The sequence below is a fragment of the Varroa destructor genome, unplaced genomic scaffold (genome assembly GCF_002443255.2).
Source record: "Varroa destructor unplaced genomic scaffold, Vdes_3.0 BEIS01000004.1, whole genome shotgun sequence".
Lineage (NCBI taxonomy): Eukaryota > Metazoa > Arthropoda > Arachnida > Mesostigmata > Varroidae > Varroa > Varroa destructor.
In genome coordinates this window covers 19,166,547-19,181,954 of record NW_019211457.1, presented here as the reverse complement: position 1 = coordinate 19,181,954, position 15,408 = coordinate 19,166,547, and the positions used below count along the sequence as shown (strand labels likewise).

General features: G+C 42.0%; 1 protein-coding gene across 4 annotated transcripts in view; it reads right to left on the bottom strand.

The window, feature by feature from the left end:
* LOC111250007 (uncharacterized) overlaps positions 1-14,772 on the bottom strand; it is a 78,818-nt gene extending 64,046 nt beyond the window's left edge. Inside the window, exons 1-2 of one of the 4 annotated variants that reach the window (XM_022804574.2) lie at positions 1,464-3,017; positions 715-1,169 (exon numbers count right to left, since the gene is read on the bottom strand). In XM_022804574.2, the coding sequence (XP_022660309.1) occupies positions 715-911 (197 nt within the window). In that variant the 5' untranslated portion in view covers positions 912-1,169; positions 1,464-3,017. Of the gene's footprint in view, positions 1-714; positions 3,018-12,770 lie in introns of those variants that run through there. The other 3 variants (XM_022804576.2, XM_022804573.2, XM_022804570.2) reach the window with 3 other exon arrangements.
* Between the last annotated feature and the right edge of the window lie 636 nt (positions 14,773-15,408).

The window sequence follows — 15,408 nt, the reverse complement described above, 5'->3', positions numbered from 1 at the left end:
AGCGTATATAATAAGTTAAATAATAATAATCATCGTTATTATTATATTTCCAGCATCCCCTTTAACTATTCGAATGGTTCGCTTGTCATATTGCACGCATTATCCTTGCTGGACGCGCATGACAACTGTCGGCCGTCGTATCACTGAACAATCACAAGGCATTAATCAGATCGGTTACCTGTTTAATACAAGATCGTAGTTGCGCTTACATAATTTTTGACAGCCATCCGATAGAACACGCATGTCCTTTCGCCATGTTGTTAAATTATCACATACGAAATATTACACGTAGTGTATACCAAAGAGACATACATTTGGCAAAGGCTGCTAAATTTGGACAATATCGCTACACACTGTTTGGTTTTTTTTTTTTTTTTTCGTTAGACAGCGTCTGTAAACATGTACATGCATCTGACACGGAGAATAGGTCATTATTATTATGGGTGTTATTATAATATCACGTGCAGGGAAGATACTTAGGGCTTACTGCGTCGTCTATAAATAGGTATTGTTTTAAACGTATAAAAGCGTTTTAAACATTCAAGATATCTTAGGACAAATTATGAGGTTAGATCGTGCAGATCTATCAGCCTTTGTCATCAGCACTTCATAGCTTTCGCTTCTGTCTACTAACATACAACAGATAAAACCCAAGTCTACACCATGTATAGAATAGAAATGCGGCTGCACATGACTGGCAGATTAATTACTTACGCGATGATAGGGGTGTTTTCGGGGGGGTTGGCAATATTGACGCATTTCTTGGCCTTAGCGACAGGACTAGCAGTGAGGTTAGACTGCACTCGGGACGTTTCGGCGTTTCGCTGTTGCTGCTGCTCTTGCTGTTGTGTTTGGTCAACCGGGGCCGCATGCGGAGATCGTCCGTCCCCCGCGTTGGCCAGCACAACCATTCTGGGTGTCGTATCCAAAAGGAAGGAAAACTGACTGATTGGGCGCGAGCGGCCTTACAGCAAAGGGAAGAGTACCTGTTTCGCTCCAACGCGATAATACGAACGACAGTTACAACAGCTGCCGCGGGGACGACTTCAAATAGTGCTTGTTGCAACGGTAGAGGTTATAGCAATTCTTATGACGACAGAACAATATGTAGGGGACACCAAGACACAGAGCCGAGTCCTTTCTGGCGTTTGCTACTGCTTCGATGAACACTTCAGCAGTAAGTAGAACGAGACGTTAGTAGATTAGCTCGTCGCGCGCTTTCTTTAAAGCACACACTGAACAAAACAGCCCCCCCGCACACACACACACGCACGCACACACACGCACGCACGCACGCAGATGAACAACTATGTACTGGGTGCGAATCCACGAGCGGCAACGTTTTTATGGCGCTCACGGTTTTGAGGGAACAAACCGGAAAAAAGAAGTGAAAGAACGAGGCAGGTGGCCCTTGAGCTAAAAGTGAACAGAGAAGTGAATTAAGGCAACTATTGAACACTCACGGTTCTTTATTTAATAGAGGCTTTTTCGGGAGTCACACTTCACGAGACCCATTTTGCCGCAGGTTCAAGCAAGCTGTTGGCCAGGTTAACAAACATCGTTTTTGCTTTGGATTGTTCCACTTAAAGTGAAACGAAAAAAAGTTGGTCCGACAACAATGCTAATTGATGGTTTACCAACAGTGCGCTACGGGTCGGACGCTTTCGAAGGAGGAACTCTAATCTTTTCACAAATTGCTGGTATCTGGCGCCAATAATAGCGGCAGATATAAGCTGAACACGACACGCAAGGGTACACCAAATGTAGCTTCGTAAAGTCGCACTACGGGCATAGATTCCAAATACGCTCTACTTTCAAAGACTGAAGAGGGCGCCTGGCCGTTTTTCTTTTGTGGATCACTGGACCAAAGCTCACGCTAGTCCGTAAAGTGGCCGTAGGGAGCTCTCGGGTTCTGTGGTAAACACAGAATAGCGTGAGGAAACGGTCTCGAATTCGGGTTGGTAGCACCCAAGGGACAAAGCTTCTAGTTGAGGGTTGACGAGGCTAATGATTAAGCCAGAACTGCTTCATGTCGCAGGCGCTATGCACATGCTTTGTTGCAGTTTGTAATGGATCACAGTGGTGGATCCTTTCTCTTCGATCAAAGCTACCAAAAGCTTAGCCAACGAACGTACAAACTCAAATTCAGCTATAATTTACGAGTGTTTTCATTAGGGGCACTTCAGCTCAGAGTACGACTGTACACGTAGGTAAACGTTTATATCGTAGAACGATTCATGTTGCGACATGTAGTGCGAACTTTATTTAATTCTTCCTTTTCTTCCTTTTCTAGCGTTGGCTGACTCTAATCGAGCTAGATACACACACACTACGTTACACAAACTCACGCACACACAGAGACGACGATGCTGCTGCTGCTGCTGCTGCTAGGGGCCCTGACGGGGCAAAATAGCTTAAATAGTGATAGTTAGTGATTGGCAGACAACGCGAGGCTGAATAACAACGGCGTTCCTATAGCGCTTCTTCGTATTGTTCGGTGTGAAGCTACTGCCACGCGCGGTCATATACTGTAACGCGCTTAACAGTTCGTGCAGTAATTTAGATATCGAAAATAACAGAAGATAGAGACAACACCGGGACTAGCAAGCGATATTTCTGTTGTCTCCTTGTCTGCCGCCGTACGGCTCAACTACATACAACTCTGTTATCGCCTCACTTCGACACTTTCGACCGTTCTGTGTCGATTCGTCGTCGCGTTCCGGCCAAGATGCTAACACCAATCAACCAACCTGCCTGCCTGCCTTCAAGCACCATGACCGCTGCCAGCAAGCGGCGCGCGGAGAGGGCGCAGCCTCAGACAAGGGCTCCGACGGAGGCGAGAGAGCAACTGACTAACATACTGTCAGATGGAGTACAACAGAGCAAAGCAATACCCATCGAGGTAGATACAAGGTCAGTACAGCGTGAGACAACACATATAGCACTGCCAACGCAGGCAAATAAAGAAACAGAGATGCCGCTGCTGCTATTGCAATTTTTGACAGTAGTTATATGCTATGTTCTGGCTTGCGTAAACCGCCGTGCAAGATACCATAGGGTGGATAGGATATATTCAGAGGCAGACAAGACTGCGTCTGAGAGAGGCCAACCATAGCCACCTTAAAGGGAGAACTAGTTTTGTCGCGGTGGCTGATGAGCGGTAGAAACAAACCCGCAGGAGTGGCGTCCCTCCTTGCAATGCGCTCCATATTTAATCAAGCCCTCTCTTCTTATGGGATACGAAAAGCAAGAGACACCAGGAAAAACGCTATGTCGAATTAGCGCAATAAGTGCGCGACGGGTGTCTGTGAGCACATACCATATGGTTTACAAGTACATATGTATAGACACGGCGCCGCGATGCCAGTATGGTCATACGGCACTAGTCGATCTAGGACGCTTAGGACTATGCTGGACGATGTTATGAAAAAAGTTCATATTTAAGCGTTAAAACCACAAGTTGAGTTACGGTAAGGTTATGCGGAGATACATTCGTCTTAGATAAAAGAAGAACCTAACAGAAACTCGAACTGGACTCACGTGGGAGAATTGATTTAGGGAAAACTCATACTCTCAATAAATAGTTACTTCATAATAATAATAATAATACGATTGCATTGTATATATGTCGGATTTCGCCATGAATTCGAAAATGGTAAAAGCCAGAGATAGTATCTCAATACTCAGATATGCATATACAAATATGTGTAATTCACGTTTCCCTTGCGTTTTCTTCATAATAGCTTTGACTTCAGAGCCACGTATCGCGGGTTTATAATAACGTTTATATAAAATAGTTGGCCATATAGTCTATCAAATACAAGCAACGATTCGTCTTCCTTTCACCTAGCTCCAGATACTCACAGCTCTTATTCTATAAATCCATAAACATAATGTGTATCTATAATCATCTATGAAGACGCGAGCATGTAGCTCACAAAAGCTCTAAAGGTTTCCCTACCCTTAAAGACCTCCCTTTTAACTAAAAAGAAATTTAGCCTACACAAAATCGCGTTCCTGCAGGCTGCTTTGACTGACAACCCGTCAAGAGGCATCAGCGCATATGCAAAGCTGTGAAAAGCTTGAGCACAAAAAATAAGTAGACTTTTTGATGAAGCGCTGTCGGAGGGCATTTCATCGTCCGACCTAGAACGGGCAGTGGAATCATGGATGTAACAAGGCATCACATCCATATACACGACGACTTTATGCACTTCTGATTTAATAAATGCCTTCGTTATCTGGTTTAGCTATCATATCTGCATGCGTGGCACCTTGCTTTTTGCCTATCCGTCCTAAAAGATGCGTTTTAAGATATATCAAAGGAAGTTGTCTTGATCGTACGTCATATCTATTTTTTTTAGGATGATCGTTGATAGTATTAGAGCTACTAATGGAATAATGAGTAATGATAACGTAAGATACCATTCATTACTTTCTAACGCGAATGAGTGAAACAAACGAGTCGAATGTAAAATTGTTCCAGGTGACCAGTGCTCTGTAATCGCAAAAGCGGGACGGTAGAGTCAGCCATTCCACCCCCCGGAGTTTCTCTCCGGCGGGTCTCTAAGCATCGCGTTTTTTTCTTTTAGGGTCTTTCTCTATTCCCTTTCGCAGCCCTCTATTTTTCTGCAAACACAACTTCAACCATGATGTGTATCCAGTCTTTTACCCTCCACTCGCTGCAGAATTCGAGCCCAACAGTTATCTCAGCTATCGCTTTACGATGGCCTCTTGTCCTTTGGGGGACCTTTCCCCCTTATTCGGAGCCGGAGTCTGTGGTTGGCCGCCATCCGCTTTTAAATTCTGAGCCATGCCTGCCCAACCCACGAGTGTCCCTATCGGCTCGGGGTTCCGGTTGTGGTCCCTCGCCACTACCGCCGGCTGCGCCGCTATCGCAGTCGCCAGGCTTACATCCATACGGGATACGAGAGCGCCGCTGCTGCTGCTGCCGCCGCCGCCGCCGCCGCTGGCCGGTCTTTGCGTGTCTGCTATTATCTCTGATCGGCGACGAGTGCGAAGGACAGATCAGGATCGTCCTCTATTGGGAAAGGGACACAAGAACCCTACAAGTTCAGCACGCTTGACGTTAGGATATCGTCCGTACCGGACCTGTCCGTACAGGACATACCTTTTCCTCTGTTTTGACTGTCATCCTCAAGACTATTCATTTCAGTCAACCTTTGCCTAAATTATCTTCTCTATTAAAAACCTACAGATGAAGATCAGGCGTCGGATAGAACAGAGAAAAGACACATATAATTGCAGATTCTTTATTTTATCTGTAAAAATCTTTAGACGAGCGAGTCGTCGATTGTTTTACGTCAGTTATTCATTTACTCCCTGAATTGCCTACGCATAGTTATTTACCAATATTATGCTCTTCTTTTGGGCATTTGCTTAGAGATGATCTCTATATAAAATGTGTTAGGCTGCTTGGTTCAGAGGATTTGGATGAATGCTGATAATACACAAACAAGCCACCAATTGCAACTTAAATTTGAAGAGCCACCTCGCTCCAAATATCTCGATGGCTACCACTGTAGCAAGGAACAAAACTTTGCACTCAGCTGACACTATAATCACAACAACTTTCGCAATGAACTTTGCAACGGGCACGCACGCCACGAGCCATGTCTAATTGGCCGATCTTTCCTTAACTGAATAGTGAAAAAAATAGTCTCGGCGAAGTCCCGTGTGAGACGTATCAGACCTATTAGCGAACTGCTCTGCTTAATGGAAGTGCAAGTATTGCCTCAGGGGGCCTGGCTGTTGTGCATTGGCAGCAAATCAGTTAAAATGCGGGAGCGGTCCAGAACACTCGATCGTGATCGACAAGAGGTACTAGGTCCCTTCTAAGTGATCTAGTACCTCTTCCGGTGAGCCCTCACTTGAGGGGTACATCTTAATCCGTTAAACGCATTGTCTGATGTCGAATTCCTGCAGACCGTACGAGTATATGATGATATAGATATATTGTTTATCCACTTGGAAAAAATCACCTTATCCATATGGCTAAGGTGTGAGCTATCTTTTGATGCACAGCAGCGAGCAGTTCAGAACGTATGGCTAATGTGGTGCTATCAAAAAGACATTCAATTCAAAATCAACACGCTGATTATCACTAGTTGGAACGATCAACGTATTCAATTTCCCAGTGAATTACTGAAACGTATCCGAAATATAAACATTACACAAGTGTTATCTTTCCCGCTGGTTTTGGAACAGAAGAAAATCTTGGGCCGGTACTTGCTTAGATATTACTTCAGCTAAATAATTTTTTTCTGCAGGGCACAATTGGGGCAAAGTGATGTAGCTTGTATATGTACAAATTGCATCTAACAAAAAATAGATATTCAGCTAAACAAATCTCAGGTTTCTTAATTAGCGAAAAATACGTCAAATAGTTATCCTCTATATTGAAACTCATTGACGTTTCCTTCAAACATGCTATATATATCTATCTATCTATCTATATATATATATATATATATATATATATATATATATATATATATATATATGTATATATATACAGGCTATTTTACTAAAAACCCATTTTGGTAACTTACTAGTATTTTTACCTCCGTTTTCTGCTTCGTGGAATTGTTTGCCAATGGCCTTACTCTATGCACTATAATTCTTTTTTAATAACTTGAAAAAAGATGCCACATATGACACAGCCTTCACTTCTTTATGTTTTTTAAGACATGCGCAAGAAATGTACTTCCAGCCAAAATGAAAACACCTTTTGAACAATAGATAGACCCACTGCGTTGGTTTTTAACTAACTTACAGAACAGCAGTGAAGCTTTCTCATTGGACACGAATCCAGACGATCGCATATGTTTAAAGTTGCTTTACAGAATATCACAAGCAGAAAGTCTTTTTTTTTTTTAAACTGTTTCGCCTCTAGCGCTTTTCTGTCTGACTTTTATCAAACGAAAAATGGATCTGAGATTTCTTTTTACTTATACAACATGCATGTTTTTAAAAAGTAACCTCTCAGTCCCGACTAAATTTGATTTCTTTCGAATGCTGGATGCGCGCATCCCCTCTACAGTAACTTCTTTCTAATTCAACTCCTTTCTAATAAAGAAAGAATTTCGTACCTTTACAGTGTCTCGGTAGAGACATAGCGATTATAGTGGTTTAGTACAACTATTAGAATCATTCACTATAACTCCTTGCTTTGATCCTCCTAACAAGCGATCACTTACCTGTAAAAAATGAAAGGGTAATGTTAGCGCACTGAACCTAAAACTATGTCTACGATATCTTTGCATGTCCCGCTTAGCAAAAAAAAAAAAAAAAATAGATGTTCAGAGGTAGAAAACGTCAAGGAACTTGTTAACTAGCACGGTTTGTTCATGGGGATAGGTACAATAGCCAATTTTACCCAACGAAAACTTTAGAAGGGATTACTTAAACATCAAAAGCAAGTTCAGGAATATACAATTTAATCAATGGGACTCTCACTCATCCGAAATATTTCACCGAGTGCTGTGAGCCATTCACAAATATTCCTTAGCGTTAGGCGTTATTTCAGATGGTTGGCTCCCAGCATGAAATCTAGGATTTAAGCCTTTTTAGAAGTTTGGAAGGCAAGCACGTTTTCCACTACGCGATCTATTCATGTATAGCACGCTGCTGTTACTACTAGTCCAGGTAGTCTATGCAGGACTGCCAGGCTATCTAATCTTGACAATCCGCATCGGTCGACGTACTTTGCAAGAAATTAGAGCAAATTATGACATAAAAGCGAGAACTTGAATATTAGTTCTCAGGGCTGAGATAAAAATGTTCTGCATCTGTAAAGGTAGCGGGAAACTTTCGAAATGCACCGCGATTGCGATAGATTGCGTCAGATTCGCCGCTGTTAAGGCGTCAATTCGCTAGTAGACGTTACGTACACTTCGTTGTAATGATGATCACTGTGAAGAAATACGTGCAAAAGCGCATACGATCTTTATTCTATTTTCAATGCTTACTATTGTAAGCAATGGATATTTTTGGTGTCTATTCTAGCTCTGTTCTAGTAATTTCTACCCTTTAAAACGAAGTTATTCCATGGAAGGGGTCAGTTTTAAATCGCTCTCGACAATGTGAACATGAGGACCCTGTGAAGGTCGAAAAGCCTCACTGCACTTATTTATCAACGATTCGTGTAATCAGATTCCCCATAAACTGAACATGGCCACCCTCTATTATTTCGATTATTGCGCATGTTTTACTTGCAACGGGCTGGATCACTAGCAAGATCAGGTATGTTTAGCACGATCTTTCATAGAACTTTTGCTAGATACCTGCGGCAAAAAACGCACGGCTTTTCGACAGCGCCTCCTAGCCGACTAAGGCCTATTCGAAAAAAGAGTAGGCATGGTATATGAGCTTTTTAAGGCTCGGCAGTAAACACACCAACTCTTCTAACTGCCAGATGCAGGCTTTAAATGCTTCGCTTGATAGGTATAGTTTGTACCATATTTCACTTGACATAGTAGTAGTACAATAGTAATAGTCATCACTTTTTTAACTTCTAGTTCTAAATCAACTAACATTTACGTAACAGGGGCAAAAAAAAAATTATTCGCAGAACGTGATTTCCGAAAATTTGAGAATATTAAATTTATTTTTAAATAGGGTCTTAAGTTTATTTCACTAAAGCGCACCTAGTTATTATGGATTGCACTTCGATCCCGGTAAAACTTCTCCCTGACAATGGAGACGCAAATCGACAGCCGACGCCTCGAAACTACTTCCTGAGTAGAGCATATGAAACTACTTTGGTATTTCAGTTACCCTTACTCAAAGGGTAGTCTGGCATAATAACACTTTTCTGACTGTATCCATATCAGAACACCAGAGTGAAGCCTTTAATTATCAACGCAGTTGTTAAACACTACGCACTAATCTGTAACACTGATCAAATCCGAGAATCTATCGGTTCTCGGTGAAAAAACTACTGGCGACGACAACCACTGAGCACCCAATTAAAGGATACCGGTCATTGTTAGTTCCACGTAGTAAACATAAAGTATAGTAGCATGCAAAAACGTTGAAATGACTCATTTATGATTCGGAAGGTTTAGACAATAATTTTCAACCTAAAAGCCTTTAACCTTTTATTCTACCTACCCAGTATGTAATTTGTGGGGTTTTGAGTTCTCAATTATACTAGCGGTAGGGTAGGGTAGGGTAGGGTAGGGTAGGCTCGGCTCGGAACACTGAGTATATGCCCAAGTCGCATGTGGCTGTTCTCTAAGTTGAATCATCCAGCACTAGATTAGTTGAGACAGAAGGGTGGCGGCGTAGAAAAACTGGGTCTGGAATTTACCCTGGAAAAAGCGAAAGCTAGTGCGAAAAAAAACACGCAACTAAATGAAATCCTCGTTTCTAAATAAGTGGTATTGTATTTAAATAATAAAAGCACATACGTATAATGGTACAATGTGTTACTCTAGAACCAAATATTTTCATATGACTGTTATTTATTTTTACAGCCAAATCGGAGGGTAAGTTCAACACTTCTCATAGGCTTTACTAATACATTGCGATAGGCGATAACCTTATTTCGAGGCTATTGGTTTGTTCGTCAAGGACGCTGGGACCTCCAATGACGTCAAGGTTAACTCGATGCGCGGAGCGTATCTTTTGCCCGAATGAACCACCATGAAACTGAATTATACAAATATAATTTTTGAATTTATTTTATTGTTTTTTTGCAGTAGTAGCGAAGCCCTTGAATATTTTGTTTTTGCAAAACGTTTCGCCAATATTAGACTTTTAAAAGCAAGTTCGGCAAACATTCTTAAGCGAATTTTTAAACTATTTCGGCTAAAATTATGATTTAACATATGTTAGAAGCACTCTACTATATTTTTTTACACACTTGTCCCAGCGATATGGATAGCCATATGCTTATCATTCGCGTTCTCATATATAATTTCGCTATCTATGGCTTTTTGAAATAAATCGACAATGGGATATGCCTGCGTACCGCTGACCCCTTTGAGGCATGGAGAGCCTGTAATCATACGGATATAAATCGAGAAATTAAGCAAGTTGAAATCAACGTTCAATGATTCTTTGCTTAATCCAAGAAATAATGAAAATATGGCAACAAAGCTTGGAATTCTCATCAAGTAACCAGAATGTGTGCTTTCGATTGCCGTTCACAAATCTCTTAAGGTACTCGAGGCTGCATTCATTGTTTCATATTTCTCATAATAGTAGATGGTCCTGATGTTCATTGTAAGATCATCTTAGGTCCAAATCCGCTAGCCGCTGCTATCAAACTTGATTTCTCTCCAGGGCGACGTATTTCTTTTACCTCTCCAACTGACGATAGAGATGTCTTCTCCTCTATTACGACCATGTGTTTCAAGCAAGTTTTTCACCGACCAAAGTTTCAAAAATTTCGTGTGAAATACACTTACGATTTCCAGCTGACCAGGAGTCAATCTACAGGACTCGTTTCTTATTCAGCTTTCAAATTTTTGAGTTAAAATTTTGTAACATTGTACATGTTAAATACCAGTTTTAGGCTACAAAGTCTTTAGACTCCAAGATCGGCTTTCGCGAGAAGTCGCCTTGATTGCAGTAAAGCGCTCCTGATCCTCGAATCCGGTCATCTCTTTGCCAGTAATTAGTATTCCTGTCTCCGTTTGTGACGACTTGTTGTATATATTAGCATTTTTAGGGATTGCTGAATAATATTGAGATAATAGAAAAAATCAACCCAAAAGATACTCAGATTAGTAAAGTCAATTTCGTTTCACTGATACGGTACCTGTGCTAAGCTTTCAGAATGCATATAGATTTGCTTTTTCCTTTCGTCTTTGGTGGAGCTCGATGCCTCCTCCCGCCATCTGGCTTATTCGTTTCAACCTTTTGGATTAACGTCGACGATGGACTCCGTAATTGTGGGAAAACGTATTCCATCGCTGGAGCATATTTGATGAATGGTCTCGTTCTGTGCTCGAATTCTATGCCATATGAAAATGCACTGAATTAGGTATTGAATAGAGGCGCTGATTAATGCCTTTGCGCTTTGCGATGTCCACCGCTAGCAATATTCAACGGAGAGATTTCCTACATTAGCCTGCATTGACTTGATGTCTGCCTATGATAATATCTTTTTAGCCCCGCTTTTTAGCTTAAATGCAAACGGTCTTTACCTACTTACTCATATTTAGTCTCAAAGCAAGCCCATTTTGCCATTAAGCAAATTCCATCCACGTAAATGGCAATAGGAAGCGTTTGTAATGGTGAGAGTAGCAAGGATTTGGGTTTTTATCTGTCGCCTTTTTGCTTTGCCAGAGATCGACTGCCGAAACGCAACTCAGGATGCATCGAAAGATACGAAACCAATCAACTGGTTTGAAGCATAACATAAAAGAGCAGTCAATCTACCCCTAGGTTGATCCCAAAGACGACGCGTCATATTTAGACAGTCAATAGAAGCTTCCGACAAGGCAGCAAAGCTTTAACAGGTAATAACCAATTCCGACAATTTCTCTATATAAAAATTCTCACGACTCTGCAAAACAATTAGGGGGCATAATCAGTTGTACACGATTGATTTGCCTGCAGCAGTCAACTGGTTACGGCCGTTCAGTTAGCCATGTGTTTGTCGACGGTAAAAACGACACTGCACGAATCTTGCGGAAAGGTCGAAGCGCTCGAAAATAGTCCCGGGAAATGTCCTATTTTTTTTATTTTGCAGTGTTGAAAAGATGTTATTTATGGATTACTGTTTTGTGTTATACGTTTTTTTCGTTAGTTCACTAACAAAGATAGTGTAGCCACGACATTGCCTGTTCTATTGGATGACGTACTGTTTTTACGATATATCTTGTTCGATGGCATGCTCAGCGTTAATAAATCCAATCAGCGTTTTAATACACCCGCCGTCACTTTTACCCATAGGTGAGACTCGGAAATTGCAAATTTTAGTGTAGACAAGTTATTATGGGTCGTTTTAGAAGCCCAATAAAACAACCTGAATTGTATCATTTCGATATGCTCGAAGTCAAGCGTAAACATAGAAGATTCTATAAACGATTGAGACTGTCCAATATAAATCACTCGCTAAGGTCGACAATCTGAAAACAGAGGCTAGTAAAAAAGTTATGTTTCTGTAGTTTCGCTTCAGCAAATACATTATTCAGCATGCAAAATCGTCTCATAAAAAAACGATGTAGGTAATCTCTTGTAAGATCCCTGAATTTAATACAGGTATTACATCTCTGATTTGTTTAGTTTGTTCTTCATTGCAAATTCTGTTCCTTGCAAGATACATTCTAACCTCAACTTGTCGATACGAACAATTATTGGCCTGACAAAGACGTAGTCGATTAAAGCTAGACAGAATACTTTGTAGTGCGGGCACTGTTGTTCAGTAGGTTTGGAATGCAACAGAATCGTTACTCCGTGGCGAGGACATTTCGACCTGATCTCGCCTATATGGGCCTATTCTACTAGTTAAAAGGCTATATCGTGTCACCGGTTCGTCTAGTGACTACTGCAGTATTCGTTAACTAACGAGACATAATAAAGCGTACGCAATTCAACTAAAGCCTATTTGAACAGCATATTAAATAGATCCGCCACTTTTACGGCCTAGATAATTAGCATGCACTCAGCTTTGAAAGCAGATTCGGCAGATACAGTAGCTTAGAAGCGTTTCTTTGTGGGTCTAATGCGCGAGACCAACGAGACGTATATGAGCGCAGTTACGTTGTGCGAATCGTTATCCTGTACCCACGTACCACTTGACCTCGATGACTTGATCACCCTGTAGGTGTTCGTACTTAGTCGATCGTCGCTGAGCTCCCGGACGCCCGTTGGGGTATAAGGCGTAGAATACAGGCGTGTAAGTCATCCTTTCCAATCAACAGCGGTGTCTCAAACGATCAATTGGGTTTGTGTTCGAAACGAAGTTGTTTACAGGGAGAGCTCGCCTGCTACAGAAGAAGCGTAATGTGAAGGAGACAATTACGTGATGCTGCTGCTATTGGCTCAGCCAAAACGTGACGATTCGCTGAACCACGTATTTTTGTTGTCGCGTACTACAGGAATGAGCTGATACACTTAAAGTCACATTTAGTCCAACTACACTAGAGGTGATCTCACTGATGATGAGCTGTCGTCAGTGGTGAGTGGACCTTCTTTTTAGCACGTTTCGCACTAGATCGATATTTGTTTTGCTATTCTATAGATAAACTCGCAATAACTTTTTGACGGAACTTAACCTGGCCACAAGTGGATGGCTTGTTCATTCGTCTATTGCTTGTGGTATTTCCTGGGACCTTTCCCAACTGTTGGGACCGGCGGTCCCGGCACGGGAGGCTGAACTAGTGCAACTTTTTTTTTCACGTTCAATTATACTTTGACTATTAACCTTTTCAATACGATCAGCCCTTGCACCAACAAGGGTTGACGTGGTTACTGCTAACGTTATTGGTCGTTTAGTGGGTCACAATCTCAGATAGGCACACGTGGCATAATGCTGAGATGCACGTAACGGGTTATTCTAATAAATTTATTGCTGGAGTTTTACTGCAAGCGGTACTTAGATCGGTACGAACAGCGATTTGGCTATAGGGGCAAGAAGCCGAGGATCAAGCGGGGTGGCGAGCCCGAAAAGAACGCACTTTCGTCAACCGTAGCGAAGACCGGGGAGTTCGGAGAGATTACGAAGCTTGCTGAGGGCATCCTAGGCTATGAACGCGTTAACACTTGATACCTGCAATGTCTGCGTGGACAGAGACAAATCGTTGAGATCACACTCGGAACGTTATATGTCGAACACAAGTAAAGCACCCACGTTGCAAATTGATTGTGGTTAGATACTTCTGAAGTACGGCACCGATTCGCATAAGCAGTGATCGTATCCCATAGACGCTGTGGTCGAAAAACTGAACGAATTACATTTGAATACGAGAAGAGGCCGGCGTGTGGTAGTAGCCATTCATTAATGGATGAAGCAGGACTGACGCAGATTAACTGGTGCCTTCGGCGAACAACAGCGGTAGCACGTAAAGGTTGCAGGGCAACAATGGTAACGTTACGACGGCACGTAAAGTAATAAAAAAAAACATTGAGAAACATTAATGAAACAGATTGCTGCGTTGGCGTTCGGTGCGAAGAAGCTTGTCATTAGCAATAACTTTACGAACGAAATGTCCATTACTCAGTCGAAGGGTTGCACCACTCTTGCATTAGTACTACTTTTTCGGGCGGGTAACCCAAGAAGAGAAGCGGCCAAACGCAACAGCGATCGATATAGGCCCGCTGGGTCAAAAATGAACGGAGCATGGATGTGGTACTTGTTAGTGGATTACAGCTAAAAAATCTTTTGAGGACTGTCCGGTTACTAGCGGCTGATCAGCTCGGTGTAATGTTAAATCCTCGAAAAGCCCCTGTCATAAAGTGTTCGTGGAGAAGAGGGTTTTTACACTTCAGATACTGCAAAGCTTCCCTATTTGCAAGCCTTGAAATCGTTACTAGCATCAACCTGCTAATAATTCGAGTTAGCGCTTCATTTTTAACAACAAAAATATAGTAATGATCAATTAGCTAGAACACACAACGTCAAAAACACTGACATCAGATAGGCGACACAATCAAATAATGGCGTAAATTACACTCAAATGGCTTGATCACAAAGCTCCTAAAAGTGAAATCCACTTCGTCGGAAGTCGCGACTGATCGCGACGGTTGAGCCGAGGGATGAAAATAACAGCGCGAGCCGCTATTGTTGAAAATAGAGAAAGAAAAGATGAGGCAATGGCATGAAGTTCGCGCAATGTGGAACTAGCTAACTGCGGCATTAGTTGTTATTATAGCAGCAGAAGCAACGCCGAAAACAGAACGAATCGTTGGGAAAGGGGAGCGACGCATTTCAAAGTGCGCGTCCACCAACTTCCAGTAATTTGTAGTGCTCGCCGGAGCAGTCACCTTGGAGATAACCATCGATAGCTACAAAAAGGATTACAATTGCACGACACGAATGCAGTGAAGTGATGAGACACATGAGCATTTCGCACAAGGATTCCCTCGCGATTTACAGGGCCTTACTTATTTTGCTTTTTTTTTTCCACTCGCCCTCCATCAGCTGAATGCACCTGATGCGCTGAGCAACGGGACAACGCAAACGATAGGTTACCCGGTAAACGCGAATCAAGGACAAACTAACTGATACACGGTATACGAGTGCGACACACACACACACACACACACACACAGACAACAGTATATATGAACTTGAATTTCGAGCATCTGGACCACGAAGCTGCATTAAAGCTAATGCTCACCACTTAAGGTTCGATATGTTTGTATTGAAAATACAAGACCTATCAATGTAACAACAATAGCTCGATAAGTAAATCAATCCAAGATGGCAAA